Raw genomic sequence first — 25,223 nt, forward strand, 5'->3', positions numbered from 1 at the left:
CACTCTCTGAGCTCTGTCTTTCAACCAGTTATCTGTCCACCTCACTGTCCATTCATCAAGCCCACTCTTCCTAAGCTTCCCTATGAGGATGCTGTGGGAGACCGTGTCAAACGCCTTGCTGAAGTCAAGGTAGACCACATCTACTGCCCTCCCCTCATCTATCCATCCAGTCATGCCATCATAGAAGGCTATCAGATTAGTCAGACATGATTTCCCCTTGGTGAATCCATGTTGACTACTTCTGATAGCTTTCTTTACTTCCACATGCCTTGAGATGACGCCCAGAACGAGCTGTTCCATCATCTTTCCAGGGATGGAGGTGACGCTGACGGGCCTGTAGTTCCCCGGCTCCTCCTTCTTGCCTTTTTTGAAGACTGGAGTGACATTGGCTTTCCTACAGTCCTCAGGCACCTCGCCTGTTCTCCAGGACCTTTCAAAGATGATGGAGAGCGGCCCAGCAATGACTTCCGCCAGCTCCCTCAGCACTCTCGGGTGCATCCCATCGGGGCCCATGGACTTGTGAATATCTAATTGATCCCTCACTCGATCCTCCTCAACCCAAGGGAAGTCTTCTTCTTTCCCCGTTACTTCCCCCAATGCCTGGGACTCCTGAGGGTTGGGCCAAGCAGTAAAGACCGAAGCAAAGCAGGCATTCAGTAACTCTGCCTTCTCCGCATCCTCCATCCCCATGGCTCCTGCCTCATTCAGCAGTGGGCCCGCAACTTCTCTGCTCTTCCTTTTGCTTCCGATATACTTGTAGAAGCCCTTCCTGTTGAGCTTGACATCCCTAGCCAGGTTTAATTCCAAGGCGGCCTTGGCTTTCCTTGTTTCATCCCTGCACGCTCTGGCAGCATTCCTGTAATCCTCCCAAGGGGTCAGTCCCTTTTCCTTGATAATCTCCCAGCTGGGGAGCAGCACAGAGCAGGAGAGCTTTCAGAGGTGCTGTTCGTTTTAGCCAGTCCCATGAAAGTGGTTATGCAGTTGCTGTTGCGGTAGGGGCTGTGTGTGGTTTTTTAACAATAATTTGTATATTGGTCCCTGGATTTGTAGGCAGGTAGAGGCCACGTGAGCCACATGGTGTGCTATTGGAGATTAAATCCTCGGTGTACATTTGTCATTCGTGGTGCCGGTAGCAGGAGGCTCTATAACACGGTATAACTTCTGTTAACTTTCTCATCGCATATGCACACACACTGGGTTTGCATGGTCCATCTTCTGAGTTGCTCATTCCAATTATTTTTAGGGTTGTTTTTTTTTTTAAATCCAATTATATTTATATTCAATGCAATGCTTATTACATTTAGTGTAGCATTAGAGGGATGAGTTTATGTTGTGCTGGTTACTAACTGAAATTATATCTCGAGTATGATTATGTATACAAACTGTGGTGTTCCGTGAAAGTCAGCCTGTCTTCTGGTTGTTAGTCTTGATTAAAAAAAATTATAGAGCTCTTGTGTTGAAAATAAGGTTTTCCCAGAGGAATGGATCATTTGACTTCCCATGTTAAAGTTGGATTGAAACAACCCTTGCCCTTTTATCCCCCTTAGAAGCCTGAAATATTTAAGAACGGGTCTGGTTTTGCCATGCTGAAAGGAAGTCTTAAACCCCCTTACTGGACTGCTGTATGAAACGACAGAGAAATGGGTACCTGCATGCCAAGCAAATTGACTAGAAAGGTTGGTGCAGCATCTCAAATCAAATGAGCTTTAAAAAATCAGATTATAGCTTAAAAATTCTCAGCCATGTACATCTGGTTAATGCACAGCCACCTACTAACAGCAATCACCTTGAGAAGGTCAGCAGCAGTGAAACACCACCGCGTCTGCGTACCCTCGACGTGGCAGAGACTCGGTCATCAGCCTCGCGGACAAGAGCGTTTGGTTCACGTCACACCAGCATTTCTTGCTCTTCGCCGTGTGCTTTCCTGCATGCCTTCAGCGTTGTCCTTCCTACTTGTTGCTTTGCTTCTCCTTTGAGAAACACGAGCTTTGGTACTGCAAGGTTTTTTAGTATTTCTATTTTGTTTTCTGGGAGGGCATTTTGCCCTTGGGATTTTATTCAGTCGTCTTCCATGGGATGGGTTGGGGTTTTTTGTTTGTTTGTTTTGTTTTTAAAATCTTTTTTAAAGATCTTTATAGTTGGACATATGTACTTAACCAGATAAAATCGGCATACTTCTCCCTTTCTCTGTAAATAACGAGTGCTTTAATACGTGGCATGGGTTATAGGATCTGTTGGTTCTTGCTTTGGGGCTTGCTTCATAGCACACGTGTCAATGGAGTCCTTCTCTATGCGCCTCAGTGCCTGGGTCAGACTGGGATTTACAGGAGTGTGTCTGAGTCCTCATCTCCGAGCTGATGGAGATCACTGCCAAATGATTAACCATTGCCAAAAAATGGTTAATCAAAACGGGCCCTGTATGTACTAATAGCAAATACAAAAAACATTATGGAAGGAAGGTTAACTTACTGGTTCTTGGTATAGACATGGCTAAATAGGAATTTGCTTTCGCATGTAAAATTCTCTCATAGTGGCAATATTTTTCATGGTCATCTGGAACAAACCTTATCTTACTTGGTTTTATAAGGATTGGGTATTATGCTTAGAACTTTACATAGTGCTTTTCTTCAAAGCACCCAACTGACTCTGCTGTCCTTATTCTCCTTGACTACTTTTATGGTTTTTCCTAACATTCCAGCTGCACTTGCCCTGGAGAAGAGCAGGCAAGGAGAGGCCCCTCTGACTTGTGTCTGTGTGCGGTTCAGGGGTGTCACCCCTCTGCCCCTAGAAACTGGAAGACATTCCTAGGAAAAGAGCGGCGTCCTCGGGATGGCTAACTCCGGTGAATCATCCTATTTCTAGCTCTGAGGATAAATAAGAACTTGTTTTTTTCCAGCACTTATCCTGACCCGGCTGTCTCTCAGTCCTTTCCCTTTCCGAGGCACAAGGTGGGCACAGGTACGCAGGAGGCCCAGCAAGCATTCCCAGGAACCGGCTGTGCGCTGCCAGCAGGACGGCGCCTGCATCGCCTCCCCCGTTCCTGGGCCTCACCGGCACCTCCTCCTGCTCTCCAGCGTTTTACACCAGTGAGGCGCTGGTTCATCTCTGAAGAGAGAATCTTTTGCTTTTAAATGGAAGCTCTGGAGAAGTGGCTTTTAGGCACTTATTTTTGACTTCCGAGTATATTAATGACTGGATCATTACAGTGGATGGAAAGTTTCCTACTGACTTAAGTGGAACTTGGCTCCGGTGCCCCATTTGTAACCCAGTGGAAAAGATGGAAAGAGCCTGGTTACAGCGGGCCATGGGAGAGGCTGCAAGGGGATACGGCTGTTCCGGCAGCATCGCCCTTCTCTAGCATCCTTATTCCCTGCAGAGATGCATCCTTTCTAAAGCTGGATTAGAGCTCTTGTATGAAGTTGGCTAACAATATTTTTTCCTTTTTTTTTTTTTTCAAATCCTTTTCTGCTTGCTAAGTATTTCCATATTTTTTTCTTAACATTATTCAGTGCATAACTTAAAATGTGCAGTATCAATGAGCTGGGTATTTTGACTTCTGGTTTCTTCATAACGATTATTAGCTGTGAAAAGACACTGCTTTTGTGCTCATTATTGTGTGAATTGTGAAATATGTGGAATCTTACAAAATAATTAGATATGCAGCAGTTCATATTAAACAGTGGTCTGGTGTCCCTAAAGGTACTAGTGGTAAATTCAATAGCTTTTCTGGTGTTTAAAAAACAACAAACTGTTATTTTGTAGCTAAGCGTATAAGCTAAATACCGCAGTTCTGATCTCCTCAGAAGATTTACAGGTAAGTGAAGGTTTGGTTTGTTTCTTTTTCTTAGTGTCTCCGTTAGTGATTTCTAAGAGAGAATTTGCCCGGAACCCATGGGTGAGACACAGAGGTGCCGTGGAGGGAGCCTTGGCTGGTTGGGCTGCTGACCGCGGCATCCCTCCTGGGCTGCTCAGGAGGTGTTCCCAGCTGGCTTCAAACGGTGCCTGACCTCAGGTGTGACACCTGGCCTGGCCCATGCCTAAGGTTATTTTCAGTGGGAGCAAAGCTATTTGTGTAACTTTACACTCAGTAAATTCGCCTGCTGTAGCTGCCACAGGGCAGTAGGAAGCCCCAGTCCTACAGGAGAACAGTGGTGACTTGCTGTTGCTAAGTTAGCGCTACTCCAGTTTAGAACTGCTGACTTGGGAAAACCTTGGCTTTCTAACTAAAACTGACAGCAGTAACACTCTTGTTTTGCCTTTTGTATCTGTGTATAACTTAGACCTCTTATGTGTGTGTCTCTGCAGTGCGTTCCTTAAGAAGACAAAATCTTACGCTGTTGTCTTGTCTCCCAATTTGTTATGAGAGATCGTACAAATACATGGATGGAGACCAATAATTAAAAAGCACCGCTCTCGCTGAATCCTGCAGAGCTCTGATACGCTGAATTGCCAGCTTTCTTCAGGAAGGAATAGAAAGCTGAGTTAATAACCCCCAGAGCACATAATAATGTCCAGAACTGTTTTTTGTTTCCCTTCCACATGCTATGATCCTATCGTGTGACAGAAATCCATGTACCTAAAATAATTGCAGCTAATTGTGTGACAATACCTCTAAATGACTGTTATGTTCGTTATGGTTTTCTCACCCTAGTTCCAGTTCTCACGCCGAATATTCCTTTAGTGCTGCCCACTTCAAGTGTTAAGAAGCCCCATTGTGTGATACTGAGCACTAGATCTTAAGTGATGGTAATGTGATATTTGAACACCTTCTCTTTTCTGAACTCGTTTGTCATCTCTAAATTGCATCTCTCTCTCGGCTTTATCGTCTCTAGCAGCCTTCTTGCCAGAAGCTTGCCCAGTGTGAAGAGGAGCAGCAGGTTGTCTCTTTGGTTACTAAAATGCAAAAGATCTCGCTTCCGTCACAATTTACCAAAAGCTCTCTTGCTCTTTCCCAGGGACTATCTCCCCATCTGAGATCATGCCGGAGGGCTCGCACTTGATTCCATGAGATTTTGGACCTCCAGCCCCCATCAGGACTGCCCTCGTCGAGCAGATGTTTGTGGGAGAGGAATGGTCTTAATCCCCAGTGCTGTCGCCTTCGGTGGGTACTGCAGCCCATCCCCCTAAAGCATCATCACAGTGAATCTCCAAGTCTGTTACGTTCATCATGTTTTTTCTTTCTTTCTAAATCAGTTTATGGGCCAAGGGACTTGCTCACTATTAAATAAATGGGCAGAAATGGGCTGAAATTAGGGAGGGGAGTCTCAGCAGCTGTCAAGAAAAGTTTATTTAAACCGGATATTTAGGAATGAAAAATAATAATAACAATCTGATCGTCGTTTTTTTCATGCTGAAAGAACAATTTTTCATTAGGGCTTGATGGGCATCTAATGACTTGTAACTGTTTTCATTTGGGAGATTAATCGACTTTCCATTCAAATTCTTGTCTGTTGCTGTTAAATGTAAATTTTTATCTCAGTTTAGAACTGGGCACACATCTACTGAGAAAAAAAGAAACTGTCAAATAGAAAGACCTTTTTTGGATAACCATGGTCAGCCTAAAGAAAGGTTCCTCATCCCATCAGTATCATTCCATGCTGCCCAGTTCCTCAGAGCTGAGCTTGATGAGCATGAGTCATTCTGCAAATTAGTCTTAATTCTGAAATCTAAAACGCAATGTTTTTGTTGCCACAGTATGGTCTGTTATTTTCAAACTCATTTATAAATTGAATAATTCCAAGAACTGAGTTGCAGTTAAATACTGCCTTTCCCACTCTCAAATCCAGCTGTGTTGTGTGTTCATGCAGAAGAGGGTTGGAGAGGTAGCGTTAAATAGTTATTTAGGGATGTTAATAACATGCTTAAAATGTTTCCATAAAGTGCTTTTGGATCATACGATGCCATCTGTGTTACAGTTGATTGTAGTTAATTATACAGGCATGAATTCCTTGGGAAAATGGACGGCATTACTCAAACAGTTTGTTTGTGATCAAGATAATGGAATGACACAATATTAAACTGACGGAATTAAGTCAGAAATGCATTCCTCGCTAATAATCCTCCACAAATCAGTGGAATTATTCTAAGTTGCTCTAGTTTAACTGAGAATTAGGATAGGTGTACTATTGTATTACTGCAATAACTCTAATGTATTTTTGTACCTTAAGTGTTGTGGAGTACCTGAGAAAAAAGAAAAATTAGCTTCCTACATATTAGCCACTGTTTCTGATTAATTATTTCACTTTCTGCAATTTGGCCATAAGAGATGGAAAAGTTTAACAGGTGGTTTAAAATATACATGTTGAGATTTAGCAGCAGTTGTGTCTTCCAGTACTGAAATTCTCTTAATCTCTTCTGTTTTGCTATAAACCATTAACTGTTCACATAATTGACACCCAGCTATGTTTTACAATTAAAAGAACCCAACAAACTGTGTAAAACTTACGTTGACTAATCAGTGGATGGGATTTAGCTGTGTGTGTGTGATGCAAACAGGTACGCACACCCACTAAATCTGCACGTAGGAATCTGTGTCAACTACCTATGAATATTTGCTTGGGGTTTGTAAACATGGTCCGCCCACCAATGAGTTAAAGCTGGCTACAGTTGAAGGATTAATCTTTGAGGAAAAATTCAGGTCAGTCAGGATTTGACATGTGTCTGTTAAAGCTGTTGCTGGAATTGATCTAATCCTAAGCAAAACTTTGGCTAGACTTCCATCTGCAGAGACTCATTACTGGATGGTGGAGTTGGGGGGGGAGGCGTGTTTGTTATTTTGAGTTTAAATCAGATATTATCAAAGATAAGCTCAGAACTTATTTCACACAGGGAAACATTGGTTGGGTGTCTGGTTTTTTTCCCTTGTGGAAGCTGAGATTTGCTGAAGCAGCCACCTGTTGATGAAGGAGCACATTAACTTTGCAATAGGGGTAGCTCCCGAGGGGTTTGCTGGCGCGTGGTAGCACGTGGTAGTTCTGTTCAGAGTGAGAATCTTCCAGGCAAGACCCTGTTTCCCGGTGAGCATGGCACTCGGTTAAAAGCAGTGCCCTGAACGCGAGTTTCCCGCATCCCGAGTGAGTGTCCCATGTACCCGAGCTTTGCTTACGCTGGTGTCTTCTGCCCCTTTGGATGAGGAGTTTTGTTCTGAACCTGAAAGTTTCTCAGCAAAAGCATGGTCAGGACAGGCATGCTTCTTTGATAGTTTGGGTTGAGTTAACCACAATTAGTAGTAGCAAAAAAAGTGTTTTATCAAACTAGTCTCAATTTAATGATTATCTAAACAGCACAGAGAAAAAATCCTCATGGGATGTATATGGGAAATATGCAACATAACCATATGCACAATACGTGTCTTGGCAATTATTTCTTGATCTCGGTGCTTTCAAGACTTGCTGCCTGCTCACTGTATTTTTCCATGTAATTTTCAACAGATTTTCTTCTCCTCGCATTGCAGCCGAGTGAATAATATACTGTTTGTGACAAGTGTTTGTACAGAAAAAACCCAACAGAAAACCAGCATGTGAGGAGACTACATTGGCAGAGCCCTTTGGCTTAGCAAGAAACACCTTTTTCAGAGGAAAACTCATTTTCTTGCATTCAGATCTATAGACTGTTGAAATCCTAAATGAAAAATTGAGATTACTCAAGAAGAGCTTCCCCATATGAGGAACTGGGAACTCAGCCATAGACAATATTACATTTTCTTTCTATTATAATATTTAGAGATGCACCAGAGACTCAAAAGATTTGTATAAACTAATTAATTATAACAATTTGTCAAAAATAGAAAGCAACCGTGTTCACAAGGCTGTATTATACATTTGAAATTTTCAGTATTTGTAAGAACAGTGTTTTGTATAAAATATCGGTACTCTGGGTAGGGATTTATTAATTTATTTTTAAGCGCAGTGAAACATTGATTTCAGAAACTACTATCTAGAAAACACATTTTCCAATTAGCCTTGATGTCTGAATTGTAAGTCAGGACGCAAAAAGAATGATAAGCCCTGCTAAAGGCAGCTTATGATGCATTATTAATGCTATTTTCAATATCAAACATGCCAGGAATCATATACATAATATTTTCTCCCAGAATCAAAAGTATGAAGACCTTTCTGTTCTATTAAGATGATGTGTCTTATAGATGTCCCCCTCTACATAACTCATTGGGAAAAAAAAAAGATAGAAGGGCAAGGTAACTGTTTTTATAGGAGATGGCTCCCTGCCCACTGCTGCCCCGCACCACGGTGGTGGTGGCCCTGGAGCTGGTGGAGGGCTGTAGGGACTGGGCTGTTTAAGGGGCTGTGCTGAGTTTTGGCAGCTCAGCATTAGCGTCTGGGCTCAGCACACATTAGCGAGCTGTCAGAGCAGAACACCGAGCAGCCTGGGACCACCAGGACTGCATGCCCTCGCTGGCGTGACAGACCATCTCTGCTGCATTCTCTGTCAGCACAATGATGTTGGCTTGGAAACGTTTTTGCAGAAATTTTTTCTCCCAGTATTTGGGAGAAATATTCTTTTAAGACTGTCATTTGTCCACCAGCCCCCAGATGGCTTTTCTGTGCACAGGCATGCACCAGCAGACACCGCTGGCTCCGTATTACAAGACCGGCACTTTTATTAATACAAATCACTACTTTCATAGTTCCCAACAATGGGGCTTGTCCCATTGCATACACAGAAGCCTGTGGTTGTCACTAGAAAGCTGTCTTACTCCAGCCAGCCTGATTTCCCATTATTACCCCTGGGAATCACAACCCAGCATACATCAAATGGACCGATGACTCCGAATTGTACATCCCTTCATGGTCTGCAGGCCACGGAATAGGTGAGGGGGCCTCTGTGTGTATCAGCAGTTCTTGAAAATAAGCCCACTGCTTTCAGGTTTTTCCCTTCAACCCGTACAGCAACGGATTGAGCAATTTTGGTCAGGAGCCCTGCCCCAAAATGAAGCTGCGGGTATTTCCTCATGCGGTCTGCTGCAGCCCACGGCTGTGCGATGTATACCTGCAGCCAGAGGGGCGTCTGCGGGGGGGAGAAGGGGGCTGGGATTCCCTTCTCTCTGGTTTACACCCATTCGTGGCAGTATTTTCATGCCCTGTGATCCCAGCTCTGAGAGATGTGCCATTTAAGGATGACAAAGCCACAGCCCTCTAGAATGCCAGGGGAGAAATGGCTCCTGCTCCCCCCTTGTCCCCTTGCACCCGTCCTGCTGCTTCTGCCCCGGTGCCTTACCCCCAGCCACAAACCAGTGCTGCCTGGTAGGAGCCGGGCGGGAGGCAAAGTGCTTGGGGCAGAGGAAAAGCAGAGCAGCAGGGGAGTTCTCTGCTCCCGGGGAGTAAATCACAGGTCGTGCGTCAGACCGCAAGTGAGCGAGTACCTGTACGCTACCTGCTTTTCTTTTGTTTATCCTTCCTGCAGCTTTCCGTAGTGTGGAAAAAACAGCAGTAAGTGACTGGTACTTGTTTTATTCTCTGACAATAATGGTTGCTTTTTGCTAGTTTTGCCTTCAAAATCAATGTCCTTGCAGGTGAACAGCAAGTGTGATTACACTTCTTGGTTACCAGGGATAAATCAACCTGGTCACTAATAATACCTAGTGCTCACACCGCATGTTAGTCTTTCCATACTTAGAAGTTCAAGAGCCTGTAGGCTTCGTTAATTTATGTTTTCATAATGTCTTTGAAACCAATGGAGTTTCATGAATGTAGATTATCTAAATATCTTTTATTGTTATTAATGATTCGTTAATTTGCATCGAATAAATTACAGCTAAGCTATTGAAGTGAGCATTTGGTAGCGCCGAAGCTCCTCGGTCCTAGGCTGACTTTCCTTCCCCGCCCCAGGAGGGACAGGGTCAGGTCTGTAAGCGCAGAGGGGTTTGGTCCCACTCCTGCTGGGAGGGAAGTGGGAGCCTCCTGGGCCTCCGCAAGGACCCCAGCGGGGGCAGGGGAACCTCCTTTTCTGTCATTCTCCAGCGTGTGCCTCTTCCACTTCAGGAGGGATGTGCAGAGCATCCCTGCTAGCTGGGGCAGCTGCCTGCAGGGCCCGAGCTCTGACATATCCAGGAACAAAGCCAGCTGTGGCATCACTGATGGGCACTGCCACTCCTTGACCAGGGCTTACATCCCTGCTGGCTTCTAAATGCCTGTGGAAAGGCTACCACCACCACCGCCGCCTCCGCAAGCTCCTCCCACTCCGCATGAGCAAGTCTACAATCAACGTAGCCCTTTTTTACCATGAGAAAGGGGAAACACACTCCTTTCTTGCAGATCTTCCTCTGAGAAACCTTCCCTGACTACCCAAAGGATTTTGTGCTGGGAAGTGTGGTGTGCAGAACAGCTTTCCATTGTTCTGCTGGTCTCGCTGTTAGTGCATTGGTGCAGACAGCCCATTACCAAGGCCGATCAGATTCCCATTGTCTGGATCTCTTAATCCTTGGATGTTATTCTTGGCTGCATGCGAGTTTTATCATTTTGTCCCTTTTCATCCTTAAAGATTTAATTGAAAGAGTCCTCAGCTGATTTCAGTGTAGTTCTTTTTGAAGCAGGCTTATTGCTTTAAGTACTGGCAAGGGAGATGATGTTTTCTGGGAAAATCTCATTAAGGCTTCAGCATTCCAGTCCGGAAGAGGTTTCTGATGTCGGCCCCTTCGCCCATGCTGCACCGATGGGAGCCTGTAGGATCTGAAAGTTAGTTCTGTCCCCTGTCCTTTGTCACCTCGGACTTACCATGGGACATGCGGACATGAGCCGCAGCTGAGCCTGCAGAGGAGAAGGTCTCCTGGCACTGGTGCCTGGGGGGATGGATGGCAGACACAGGCCGTGACTATGGCTAGTGAAGCCTTGGCCAAGCCTGGCTGAGGGTGGGCAACTGCAGCCTCTGGCAGGAGTTTCACCTTCCCGCACTTGGGCTGCTTTTAGGGGACAACAGGGAACACCTTGCTGGTCATATTTCAGATCTTTAGAGGTTTTCTAGACCTGCTCAGAGCAAACATTGCAATACAAGCCTTTCTTTCTTGGAATAAGCTAACCGATTTTAGATTTTGGTTTTTAGTAGAGAAAAATCAGATTTAGGCAGATGATTGGCATGAAATGTGTCAACTCATACAATTAGACCTTGGTAACATTTTAAACAAAATTTAAAAGCTTAAAAACTGAAAGTATGGGGACACATGGTGCTACAAATGGACCTCAGGCAGAGTTCCCGTCGAGCGAACTACGCTGAGGAACCATTAGGTCCCCGGCTCTGCAGGGGAGATGCCAGCGTGGTGGGCTCCTCTGCACGATATTCCTGAGGGCTCTCTGAGAAAACACCGGCACATGGCAGCAAAATGGTTGATCTTCTGGTAGTGGGACTCACAGGGACACCCAGGGTGCGTGTGCGCAGGGTGTCTGACTACTCTGCACCATTACCACGCACTGTCTCCCAGAAAATCAGCTGCTGGGCTTGCGCTCCTCCTAGCGTGCCTCTGGTAGCATGCTTGCCTTTCAGTTTACTTGTACCAGTTCCTTAGGTTTATTTTTTGTAAGAAAACAAACAAACAAAAATTCTCGTAGCCCTTGTCTGTCAAAAATAATCCTTCTGATTTAAATCAATTTTCACAAATCCCTGTATTGTTCAAATTATTATTCGTCTGACATTCAAATGAAAGTAGTTAAAAGCTTGTATTGTGCTGCTTCTCATTTCCTCGGGTTGTGAAATAACCTGACTCACCTGCTGCATCTGTCATTATAACATAGCGTTTAAGAAAATTATTGTAATGTGCACAAATGCTTCATTCATCACAGCAGGTAGAATTCAGTGCCTGTGGCTATAGACTGCCCCATTTTTTATCTATAAAGAAAGAGGGTTTTTAAGACCTCCGTTGTAGAACAGTCACTGCTGTAGTGCATCTTCTTACACAAAGAAGCAAGAATCTTAAATGCTAAGAACACCTACTCCTGTTTATAGGTTTTTCAGGCAATATCTGTAAAATGTTATTTATTTCTATTTCTTTGAACAACCAAACACATTTTTTTAATAGAAACTTCAAGGCTACAAAGTCAAGCATCAGACTGAGAAACAACAGAGCTAAGACCGTTTGTGCTGCCTTGGTTTGGTCAACCAATATCAGGAATTTTATTTTTCCCTGCACTTTTCTCCCTAAGTCTGAGCCTCCCCACTGTTACTCTGACCCAGTGTAGGTTTGTAGGGGCTGCTTGTGCTTCTTAATGTCCCCGGCTGTCGGCAGCTTTGCCTGGTGACTGCCAAACTCCCGCCACCTCTCCCGGGCGCTCTCAGCCCTCACGCAGCATCGCAGCCCACCTCTGTATCCCCCGAGGCGGCTGCCTCCCTTTGCGCTTCCTCCCTAATGGATGCAGGTTTTGCTCTTAGAATTCAGTTGGTGGTATTATTGGTGGTATTTAGCATTGATATTTTACTGTTATTATTTATTGATATTTTATTATTACAGCTGCCCTGTACCGTTAAGCCTCTTTACTCGTGCTTGGACCGGGAATAGCGCTGCTCTGTTGTGGTTTTGACGATGAGTCAGGATGAATAAACCGATGCATTGAAGGTCATCGTGCAAAAAGATTGTTATCCACATTAATAAGGTTAGTATTAACAAGTTTGGAAATATTTTTCCAAATTTTCGCTTTTTGTGTATTTTTTATAGCATAAATTAAACGGATCTTTAAAACAAGGGTTTAGTTCAAACTGGAATTGTAGTGACAGTTAAAAATGAATCCAAGTAAGTTTTTGAACTCAGAAATACATATGATCTCTTCAGGATCTAGTTTTATCTACCAAGTCAAAGTTTGCCAGTGAGAGATTTTTTCATTAGATTTTACATTCTTCTGTAAATGTACATGCTGCTGTTTGCTCCAAAACAATGAAACCATGTTGTCCTCGTCCTGGGGTCAGAAGTTGGCCCAAGTCTTCTCTGAGAACCCTGTTGAAAGTCAGAGCCGTTACGGCACTGGATTTCATACCTCCTCTCTTACTACAGTCTGTAGGACCATCCAGTTCTCTGAATGTTATTTTGATCCTTCTCTTTGTGATGGTGTTTCCCCATTTTGCAGTACCACGAGCGCGTGTCTCTTGTGTGAGCGTGTTAGCTGCTCCTCTAGGCGTTTCATTCATGATTGCGCTCCCATTAATTTTTTTCATAGACAATTTTCAAATGAACTTTGATAGTGGAGTCAGCTTTGTCTAGAGAAGCAGAGGCAACTGGTTTTTTTGTGTGTGTTGCTGTTTATCATTTAAACAGGCATGAACTGTGTGAACTGGGTTTTCACAACCGTAGTCTATATCCACAGATTGAAAAATTGCATGGGATAATTCTCAAGGAGCTTGTGCGGTAGCGTGGGGATTCTCCTTCCATAGTGCTTTGACCAAACAATGTTGCTGTAAGAGGAGATCCTTCAGAAAGTATACCGCGTGTGAAAGAACCGTCGGGGAAACATTTGTATTTTGGGATGGAGCAAACAGTACCTACGTTCCACGGCTCCAGAGCAAAACAAAGCCTCCAGGACACAGCGTTTTGCCCAGAATTTCTTGCTATCCTCAAGTTTCTATTTAATTACATCTGTTCGTGCCATTGATGAACCCTGAGTTAAATACTGATCAGAGGGAGAATTAACAGCAACCTGAACACCCTCTTACTGACTTATTACGTACTCGGTCACTTTGTGCTGAACATTAATGGACTCGCTGTCTGCATCAACAGCTCTAAAAATGAATCAAATGAAATAAGGACAAATTGTGATAACTTCAGTCAAGTTCACCTCTGCAGACAACTCACAGGTTACCAGGATTTCATTTGATTTGATGAATAGGTTAATTATTTATTTTTACATAGAACTCTGATAGACTTTTCTGAACAATAAGATGGATGCAGCATAAAAATGGCATTAACAGATAAAAAAATACCATCATTCTCCCTACTTTTATCTGTCTTTGTCTCAGATAGCAAATTCTTTGGAGTGAGTTTGTGTCTAGCTCTTGTCCTGACAGTTACACTAAACTAGAATATGTTTTTTGCAAGAATATGAATTTCCAATAACTCTTATATGCTTTCCTTAATGGTATTGATTATAAAGGACCTTTGAGTTTCATTGATAATTTGACGTTCTAAATTTGGCACAGTCTCTACAGACCTTAATAATGCTTACCCATTCCAGAACACTGCTGCTTATTCTTGGACAAAGTGTTGGAGAATTTTGAAATAAAAATCAACAAATGCATGCAGCTTTTAGTACTGTACTTAATATTATATGTTTTGTCGACAAATCTGAAGTTATCGCTATAAATTGTGTATGTTGTATAGTTTATGAATGTGTTGGGATTAAGGGATAGGCATGGAATGCAAGCTGTATTCATAGATGAATAGTGTGAGGTTGCGTCCACTTTTGCCCAGTTCCCTGCTGTTTAGTAGAATGAATTTGCTTGTCTCGGTTTCATTTGCTTAGATTTCACTCAAATCCCCTTAGTGTGACTAAAACTCCTGCATTGTTACAGACTTAGATAAAGCTATAGAGATCTTAATTGCTGGTTTGATGATTCACTGCACACTCCTGTACAGAAAACTTCTCTTGCCTTTGGGTAATCTCCCCTTGCTTCCGTACTTTTTTATTACTTTTACTATTTTTATCATGAATATGTGAAAACTATTTGTAGGAAAACAAACACTGCTTTTCTTAAGACTTTTTTTTTAAAGAACATAAAAGTATTCTGCCTGTACTGATACGAGTTTTCCCAGCTGTTGCTGTCTCCAGGCCGTGCCAGTGCCAGGGGATGGTGCTTGGACGTCTCTCCCGAGCATCCACATCCTCTGCACTGTCTGAACTCCAGTGCAAATGAAGTCGCAGGAAATGTTTACAGTTTGTGGTTTAAATCTTTTGCTCTCAGCACGTGTAAAAAAATATTACACCTGACAATGTTTCTAGCTCTTACTTAATCCAGGGAAGAGCCACTTTAGCTGGCTGAGGTGTACCTCATGCTTCCTAGAGATGTCCTGTGTCTCCCTGTGCTCTTGCTGGGTGAGGTGTCACCTGCCCGCCTCTGGCACTCTGACAGCGCTTACGTGATTTCCCCCCTTCCAGGCAAGTAAGAAAATGTAGTGGGACGGAGGCAAAGAGGAGAAGCCCCGAGCGAGCGCTGGGACGAGGGCCTCTGGGCAGGACTCCCCTCGCTGCCACGCAGCCTCACCATGTCCAAGAAGGGCACCAGCAGCCGAGCTCGGGGGGAGAAGCCGGATGCCTTGGCCGCCTTGCAGGCTGCCAATGAAGAGCTCAGGGCCAAGCTCACCGACATCCAGATAGAGCTCCAGCAAGAAAAGAGTAAGGTGTGCATCTTTTCCTTTCCTTCTGACGTTAATTAACAAGGTCTGTTGTTTCTGAACGCTAACGACTCTTTGCCCCACTCATAGCTAACTTGTACATGACTTCGACAATAAATCGGAGTGCATGCCCCTGGAGCTAGCCTTCCGTGGGAAACAAGAGGCAACCTCTGTATTGCAGATTTTTAAATTGTTCTTGTATTTATAACATGCGAATGGTACAAAAGAACTCTGGAAGCGAGGGTGCTTTGGTGGTATGCGTCTCGGTGGGAAAGGCGAGCAGTGAGGATGGGCAGTCCCTGGGCAGCAGGACTCGGCTGCGGGCAGCACGCTTGCTCCCGCCAGCCAGGAAGAAATGAAGTTGAAAAATGGCAGAGCTAAATGCCAGCAAAAGATCTGGAAAGACAAACATCTGCTCAAAACAGATGGCGTACTTGTAGTGGTGGGCTGAAAGCTGTCCACGTCCTTTGTTTCTCTCACTACAACTTTTTCTAGTAAATATTTACCTATTCATGAGGTTGGCTACATCGAGGGCTTTGAACGCAATTTTGTATTCTTCAGAAATTCTCTTTGCTGTTTCTTCTCTTTCACATTTACACTAATTTCATTTGGATTTTATGCTCAAAATCCTTCAAACTGGCTGCTTACAATTTCCAGATATACACTACTAGGCCTCAGCCCTGCCCCCTGCTCTGACTGCCACAGCTGCACCCTGAGCCTTTGAGAGCGCCGCGGCTGATGCAGCTTGCGCCTCAGCTTTAAGAGCCTTCAGCCATAGCCTTCAGCCCACTTCTCAGTGAGGGCATGAAAACTTTATTTGCTTTTGCCAAATCCCCCAAATTAGTTTCTACTGATAAACTTTGGGGGGGGGTTTGATTCCAGAATATTCATAGAGACATGCATTACTATGCAGGAACAGAATGATATTCTGCATTTTTCCATTAATTTGCATCATTATTAGGCATTGTAGACTATGAATACAATTTTAAGGAAGCTTCTGAAGGGGAGTGTGTGTGTGTGTGTATCTATATATAAAAATAGAACATGTATTAATCCTTTTGTTGTGAAGCAGCATTTGCAGTTTCAAGACTGAAGACCCCATTTTCCTTCTCCCTGTCCTCCCCAGCTACTTCTCATCGCAGCTTCTTTTGAGTGTATGGTATGGTTTTAAATTGAAGTGTCATTTGACCCTTCTGTGGTCAGATATAGTTAGTTATCTGTAATGCATAATTCATTGCTTAAAAAGCATCTGATAAAATCCCATTGTTTGGGGCTTCACAGTAGCTTGCACAGAGCTTCTTATGTCCTGCATGCGTACACGCGCACTGAGCAGTTTGGATCTGTGTGCCTGAGCGTGCCAAAATAATGGCTCAGCATCTGATTTCTCATGTATTCTTCTGGGGATGTGGGGTGAGAGCTTCTGCAGATATCCAGCTGAAAAATAAAGTAAGGACTCAGGCTTACTCCACAAGGTAGTGGCTAGTTCCTAAATGTGTATTGTCTTAAACATTAGTCTGTTTCTAGCCCCGTCACACACCCGTTAGCCTAGTTCCTGAGCATACACTTCCTGCAGTGTTTGGATATGGATGCATACTTCACCTGGGTTTTGTGTTTCTTGCATAAATTCATGGTACTTATTTATATTGTGTTAATTCATGCTTTTTAGGGCACTGAATTGGGCAAATTAAAGAATCCGTAAGATTGCAAGGGATTATTATTTAATTATAAAAATACAATATGATGCTAAATTCAGCATTGGTGCCTAGACTTCATCCTCGATATCAATAATTTGCGAAATTATAATGATAGATTTTTGTTTCTCTTTTTTAAAATATGCAGATATTTCTGCTTATGCTGGCTTTCAGTAAAAGAAAGGTCTTTTCTACAAATTTTCCAGGGTTCTTTTTCTTATTTTTACAACTTACTTTTTCCTTAGAAGAGTTCTGAAAGTTCTCCATAATGTCAGGTTTTTTTCTTTACACCTGCCCGGCCTGGTTGTGCAGTGTTCTCGTTTGTGAGGCAGGCTTAGGCATATTCTTAGCAAGGAAACCTTATTGTGTCAACCGAGGAAGAAAAATGCATCTTTACTGAACAGAATTGACCAGAACTGTTTTCCCAATAAACACTTCAGTAATTAAATAAAACATAGTGAATATCCACTTCTGAATTTTAGCATTTGAACATGTGCACAGGCTGCTCTAGGGCAGAATGTTATAGGGCAGAAAAGACAGAGGTGTGCTCCCTGTCTCGGAACACACCTGCCCACCCAAGGAGAGGGACAGCGCGGCAGACGCTGCGCGTGCTGCTGCGGATACACGCTGGGAGCGTCTGCTAGTGCAGCGCCTGCCTGCCTTCCATAAAACGCCGAGGTGGGCCATATTTTCCCCTAAGACACACGATTCTCATGTGTAACCCAGCAAATCACTGATGACTGCCTGACAGCTCTGCCGGCTCTTCTGGTGTTTACGCACACGCGTAAGCTCCGAGCAGGGACGTATGGCCAGGAGGGCAGTGGATGGGACAACTGACAGTCGGCTGTACCTTGGTGCCTAAGGGCAGTTGTCACAGCTACCGCCACCCAGAGGACAGCTTGTATCCTAAGGATTGTGGCCATTGCCACTGTGGATGTTGACGATGTGGCGCTGCAGTGGCTCTGCAGTGACAAGGGGAACACTCGCTAGTGCTTCTGGAGAGAGGCCGGGTCTGTCAGGGCTAAGGCAGAGTTGTTCCCGGGGTATTTGTGGTAGATTTGCAATCGCTTTTGCAACTCCGAATACTCCTGGCTGCGTTGCTAGATTGGCTGCGTTGCTAGATTAGCTGCGTCACCGAGGATCCCCACAGGTACCTGCCGAGCCTCGAGGCCAAGGACAGCTGTGACAGTGCATTCAAAGCATTTGCCAGGAATTGTAAAGAACCTTTTCCCTGTGAAAATGTTTTACAGGCGTTTATAATGTGAATTTTCCGCACACAAAATGCTTCAAGAGAAGAAATTTCTCTTCTGTAAGTCTACAGCATGAAGGCTGCACGGCAGAGCTCAGTGGCCCTAGTTTTACCTGGAACCTCTTTTAAAAAACAATGTTTAATGTGTAATGAAGTATTTGATCATAAAGAATGAACAAAATGCCAAATAGGTAGTTCTGCATGAGGTAATACTAATTGACGGGGCTTTCGCTCTAAGGCACAGACATACAACGTTAAGGTCTAATACTGTAAAGTGATCTGTACCATTTTTAGATAATATCGTAATTTGTATTAATCATTCTGTTAATTAAAAATACTTTTTTGATTTTCCTTGTAGGTCAGCAAGTTGGAAAGAGAGAAAAATCAGGAAGTTAAGCAGATCAAAGAGCACGAACAGCATAAAAGTACAGTGGTGGTAACAGAGCTCAAAGTCAAACTTCATGAAGAGAAAATGAAGGAGCTGCAAGCTGTTCGAGAAGCGCTTTTGAGACAGCACGAAGCTGAACTACTTAGAGTAATAAAAATTAAAGATAATGAAATCCAGAGACTACAGACCCTTCTCAATGCTGTACGCGATGGGGCTCCTGACAAGGTGAAAACGGTGCTGCTCACAGAGGCGAAGGAGGAGGCCAAGAAAGGGTTTGAAGTTGAGAAAATAAAAATGCAGCAAGAAATTTCAGAGCTGAAGGGGGCTAAGAAACAAGTGGAAGAAGCTTTAACTATGGTCATCCAAGCTGACAAAATCAAAGCAGCCGAGATAAGGAGCGTGTATCACCTGCATCAAGAGGAAATCAACAGAATTAAGAGGGAGTGTGAGAGAGAAATTCGTAGACTGGTACGTGTTGCTGTCTGCATCTATGTTTTTACTAACACTTATGGTATTGATAGTAAGTAAGTGAAAGTTCAGTGCTAGACTCGGATGAGTAGATAAGGATGGGCATTCAAACTTCTGGAGCGTCCTTCAAATCTGCTTCACATTTACTAGTAGAGATGTCAAAATGTTTTTTAAAAATGATTAGGATGTTTTGTAAGGGACATTTTTATCTGTGTCTGTGCCTGTTAATATTGTTCACATTTCAGGTATCGGGAAGAGGCCTTGGGTTACTAACTGGTTAGGGGAATTATACAAAACAGTTATGTTTCTCGGCCCATGCCTCTGTTTCCCCACCATTTGTTCCTTGCTGATCCACCTTGGTCCCTCCCTTTCTCTGCCTTTGCTAGTCCCCATGAACATCCCATAATGAGCTTTACACAATCCCAAAACGCTCTTTCTCCTGCATCCCATGGTGAGTCCTATACCGTGTAGGCAATGACCCCCTTCCCTCTGCAAGGCGTTCAGGAAGGAGTTCCTCTCCGTGACCCACCTTGGTGGCTTTCCCCAGGACAGGCACTGGTGCTCCTCCTCTGGTGGCCCGCGAGCAGTGTCTCAGCAGGCTCCCGGCCTCAGTAGGTTACTGGTCTTCCTCACCCAGCATCGCTCACCTGCTCCTCACCGGGGCTTTGTGTGTGCTCATCGGCCTCCCATCACCTACTCCAACCATTTGGGGCTCAGGTGCAGCGGTTTGAGTCTAAAAGGCAATAGCCTCATGCTTACGGCTTTGGAGTATTCCTCCAGTGTCTTTGGAAACTTGTCGGAGAGATTAGATCGGATCACGTTGCTTGGAAAAGGGGAGAAGTCCCTGCAGAAGGGAGCTCCCTCCAAGAGGGAAGTCTCTGCATGAGAGCGTGGCAGGCCACCGACACGCTCTGGGGTTTAGGGTGATTTTTTCTCCACTGCCATCTCAGACACTTGCCTTACGATTCACGCAGTCTTGTGAGTGCGCAGGTCATTTGTGGGACTGTATCCCTGAACTGTCGCTGCCTTTCCCAAGGATGCTGGAGCAAATGTAACACCCATACTCTCATGATGTGTGTTTTGGGTCTTGTCTCAGTATTTATTTGAAGTCACCATCTTTTCATGTTTGCCATGCTTTTTTATAGCATTCAGTGTCCTAGTGTAACTCATCCATGTTCCTTCTAAGTCATTATCCCTTAATTATTATCCAAACCCTAAAAAAATAATCTAAAACTGCCCAATCAGGTAGCAGACCGTCCCCAAGTGAAAGCACGGCAGCGCAGCCGTGCCTCAGTGAAGGCCCTGCGGGACCTGCCCACGGCAGGGCTGGCACAGCGTCGGCTGCGTGCTAACCAGCCAAAGTGACCGACGGCGACTGACGCACCGTGCGCTGCTCCCTCGGTCAGTGGAGCGTTACCTGCCCTTTATTTAGCCACCCATTCTCTCAGACTTTAGGTTAAGTGGGGTTTTTTCTCCCCCTCATAGATTATTTTATTTTTATGAAGAGGATATTAAAATAATTTATAACCAGCTGATCTATTGATACTGTTCAAATATTCTGCAGTGTAAATACTTTCTTCTCTAAACATACATTATTAGATGCATTGATTTACTACATCAGAGTGAAAGGCTGGCTAATGGACATCCAAACTAAACTTGCTGCATTACATAAAAAGTCCACGCTAATGGCCTCTAATATAGAAGCTATAAAATAAATATGTTCTTAGTTATAAGGAATGGAGTGGTTTGATGTTATGTTTTCTAAATTGCCTTTAAAAATCAAACTTTTTTAATTCCTGCTTGAAAGAATCAGATTATCTAACTGTACTAATTAAATTACATGACGCCATGGTTTTGGCAAGCCCCGAGTGCTTCCTGAATGACTTCAAGTACTCTGAGCTCCGCTGACTTGCCCGTAATTGATTTCCGTGGAGCTGTTGGCTCCTGGCACCTGGCAGGGGAGGGCCCTGCCATTTCGGGGGGGGGAAGGCTGGTGCCATGCTGTATGATAAAAGCTCTCCTCTCCATGAAAATGAGACAATTCTCAAAACACTTCAACTATTACTGAAAACCAGTGCTTTTTTTCCCCTTTTAAGATAGGGGCCAGCAATAAAGTACAGTCCTTGAGCCCCACTGGGCTCGCAATGAGACAGAAACGCAGGGCAGCCCCACGTGAGCGGGTCCATCCACCCAGCAGAGCAGTGGGATTGCACATTCGTGTAACAGCCGTGGCAGACATCCAGCCCTCAGCTGGTAATGGGTTCGCATCAGGATTTTAAAAGCTCCGTGATTCATGTATGATGCATTATTTAGTCATTTTATCAAAGGAGGAAGTAACCTTTGAGCAAATTATTATTTCATGGCTAGAAAAAATATGAGAATAGAGAAAGACAGGTTGTACTCATTCATGTTTAGCTTTGCAATGATGTGAAGTCCCTTAACATAGGTTAATTTTTTTAAGTTATTTATCTCTGATAGTTACAGATTTTCATTTCCAAGTCAAGTATATTTATACAGGCTTAGTGTATGGAAAATACTTCCATACATAGTCAGACAAAGATTCTTTTAAAAAGGTGAGTTAGCACTAATCCATTATTCTCCTTTCAAATTAAAACTAGGGTTTTTTTCTGTATTGGTCAGACAGGAGTACATTTGTTGATGTCTCACTTTAGACTTTCGGATGAATGTTAGATGGCCTTTAAAGTAACAGATGTGGTAGGAAAATACAACATTATGCAAAAAGAAACTGTACAGCCATCAGATTTACCTCAAGCAAATTGGAGTTCTCTGGTCTTCAGCGTCATCCTCTTCTGTCAGATTTTGCCAGGGGAGATGCAGGGTATGTATGCTCAGGCTCTCAAAATCACCAGCTCTGCTGTGAACCTGTCCACGTTGTTGACTTACTACAACTTTGAATGAAGTTAAATTGTGGTATCAAGCCAGACCCAGTGCCCTTGAACGAACTTTGCCCTTGCCAGGTTTCGAAGGGAATCCCTGTGTTTCTGCCCTCTTCCAGAAGAGACTTGGGGAAGGCAGAGCTGCCCTGCAGCCTGTCACACCAGCCGTGCCTGCCTGCGCGCTGCGCTCCTCTCCCGCGGCAAAACTAAATCCAAAACATAATTGTGGGCAAAAGGAGAATTCCAAGCGCAGCTGCAAGCTGGCTCCTCCCCAGCTTGCACTCTGGTGCCAGGCGTGTTTTCGGCAGACCCTGCACGCGCAGCACACCGGCTGTTACAGTAGAGGGGTACTATGTCCAGGTGGTGATTGTGGTAGTTTTGCACTGCAGGCACACAGAGGCTTGCTAACAGCTAGCAAGGTGTAATTGCTCTTTAGAAACAGTTCCCGCTTAGTATTTACCAAATAAAAATTAGAGCGATTTATTCCAGTTATTTTTCAGGTGCCAGGGTAACTATTAGTCGTTGATGCCAATGGCTTTGGGCTAATCCCATCCAGCAGGGCTGAGCATCTTTCAGTTCTGTGTACAGCATAGGAAAGGAAATAATGTGTTTTGCAAAAGTGTGTGTTCAACTTATTCTGGCCTCGTGTTTTCTGTTTGCACATATGGCTTGTGCTGTTTGTGTCTGTAAAGTCTGAGTGTGACGCCCTCCAGAGAAGTACAACCCACCCAGTTAAGCTGTCCCTGGCTCAGAAGCTTAAGAAATGTTAATGTAAAAGATGAAAGTCCCTTGCAGATGGTAACAAGTAAGTATGGCATCCACCTCCTTCCTAAAGAATTTCTAATTTTAGTAAACTTTTTTTTTAAGTTTTAATTTGTTCATTTTAGAACAGCTTAAAATACTACACGAATGTATTTGATTATATTCACATTGTTCCCACTAATAACAGCACACCCTGTGTTAGTGTGAGCACGTCCAGGGAAAACAGCCTTTCAATAAGGATAGTTCCCTGACATCAACTGGCCTTGAATTTTGCTTAATGGGGACTAAAATTTGATGTGGCAAAGAGCATTTGAATTTTACTTAAATGTAGATTGGTCAGAAAGGAGAAGTGCTGAACAGCAATGGCCACTACAGCGTCCCTTCCTCTTGTCTCGTTTGTAAGAGGACTAAAACAGAAGTCAGAAAAACTGAAGAAATGAGATTTGTTAGAGACTGGAAACTGTTTGTTTTCAATTTAAGTTAAACTTTAGTTGATGATCACTACCAAAAGGTTTAATAACCTACTCTAATACCTCAGGTACGACCACTGTACGTTGCGACCTTCGTGGCTTCCTTGTGGTAATGCAGCACCACAGACAAAGAGGAGCTCGGTCTGTTCAGTGTCGCTCTGAACCTCTGCGTTTACGGGCACTTCCCTGAGATTTCTCTGTGAGGCAGTGGTAAATTAGTGAAGATGTCTGATTTAAAGGACGGTATCAGATGAAAAGTGTAGGAAGCTGACTTTTTAAATATTAATATTTTTGGTGATTGATTTAGTCTTTATCTTCTCTTTTTTGTTCCCTTATGCTGTGAAAAGTTACCATATTTGGTATTATAAAAGGTATCTCAGCAGTCATCCTATACTGAAAGGTAGACAAATTATTCAAGGTAAATAATTCCTTCTTGCAAATGTGGATTTTTTTCATCATTGTGGTTTGAACCTCATTTACAATAATATTTATTCCAACTAAACGTGGACTGCTGAAGGATTTTGTTGTATATTAAAAGCTATGCAACATTACTCCTACATTTTGCAGTGAAACCTCCTAGTTCTGAGTTGTTCCTGTTGTGTCTTACAGTCCAGTTTTTAAAAACGTTTTTCTCTATGGTCCTAAACAAGAATTCTGCCCTCTTCCGTGCTGTGACCGTGGTGGTGTTGTGCTCCAGCACTCCTAACCCGGGGCTTGGGTCTGGGGCTCCTGGACGCTGGGAGCACTCTGCAACTGCGGGCACTGGATGGGAGGTCTCTGCGTTGAGCAGCGGAGGTCTGAGACACCGCACGCTGCCGCTTGTGGCATTTACCAGTGGCACTGGTATGACGTATATCTGAAGGTAGAGCAAAAGAGAGGAGTGCAAAATAGGACAAGTGTGGGAAATATCTTTGAATCTTTCTTTATGCACAATTATTTCTCCCATCCAACATGCCTTACTCTTCAAATATGGTATTAAATTTAATTGTGTTAGAATTTTTGTTATGAACTGTGCGAATGATTATTCATTGAAAAGTCTACTCTGATTAGTAATTTTTTCAATATGTCTTAATATAAATCCAGAAGTATCTAACAATTTGATATGAGTAGCTTTACATATAACATTACCAATTCTGTGTACTGCAATTCACACCTCACACACTCCAAAAGGAACCAGTTTTCAGAAACAAAAGCCTTTAGTCACCTGGCAAAGGAAATTTTTTGGTCATATATAGCCTGAGTGGGGCAGCAAATTATGATTTCACCTGCGCCACTTAACCTTTCTATGCTTAACAGCTTAACACTGCACCTCTCTCAGCATCATCCCAGCAGTTTCAGTGGAATTACGTGCAGGCCAGTGACAAGGATCCCGACCCTGCCCATCAGCGTCAGTCCTTTGACCTGGGGAAGCTGCCAGCAAGGCAGCCACAGGGCTTGGGTCCGAGAGCCCGTTCCCAGGGAATGTCGGGAGCCAGTGCGATCCCAGTGGTCGCGCTATTGGCCCCGTGCCGTGGGCTGCTCTGCCTGAGGAGCACTTTGCCGTGCCAGCACGTCCCAGTAAGCGACTGTATGTAAGATGCTGCAGCATCTTAATTGTCTGGAAATGATCATATTCCATTTACTGGGCGTGTTACAAACGTTTTCTGTTTGGGTAAGTATAACTGGGTTTTAATCAGTCTGAAATAGAATCGTTCTTTTCCCAAAGTTGTAGCAGAATCATGTTGCAAATGAAGTTTTTGGTAAAACAAATCACACGTGTCCTTGTTTTACTGAAAACAGGTGACATGTTGTCTCCTCTCATGTCTGACGATTTGGCAAGGTTGCTGGAACAATGGTCATGCACTGCTGACTGACCACCTTCTGATGAGGATTAATTCTGGAAGACGACATGAGAGGAGAAGTTTCCTGGGTGATGCTGGGAGGTACCACCGCCGTCCTGCAGGACAGTGGTGCTCAGGCTCTGCCCACCAGCTTCC

At 43.8% G+C, this 25,223-nt stretch overlaps 1 protein-coding gene across 1 annotated transcript in view; it reads left to right on the forward strand.

Annotated features, from left to right (window-relative positions):
• Window positions 1-15,193: 15,193 nt before the first annotated feature.
• JAKMIP3 (Janus kinase and microtubule interacting protein 3) overlaps window positions 15,194-25,223 on the forward strand; it is a 37,231-nt gene continuing 27,201 nt past the window's right edge. The window contains exons 1-2 of the mRNA XM_054205622.1: window positions 15,194-15,328; window positions 18,621-19,118. Coding sequence (XP_054061597.1) covers window positions 15,194-15,328; window positions 18,621-19,118 — 633 coding nt within the window. The remainder of the gene's footprint in view (window positions 15,329-18,620; window positions 19,119-25,223) is intronic.

This window comes from Rissa tridactyla, chromosome 6, assembly GCF_028500815.1.
Source record: "Rissa tridactyla isolate bRisTri1 chromosome 6, bRisTri1.patW.cur.20221130, whole genome shotgun sequence".
NCBI lineage: Eukaryota > Metazoa > Chordata > Aves > Charadriiformes > Laridae > Rissa > Rissa tridactyla.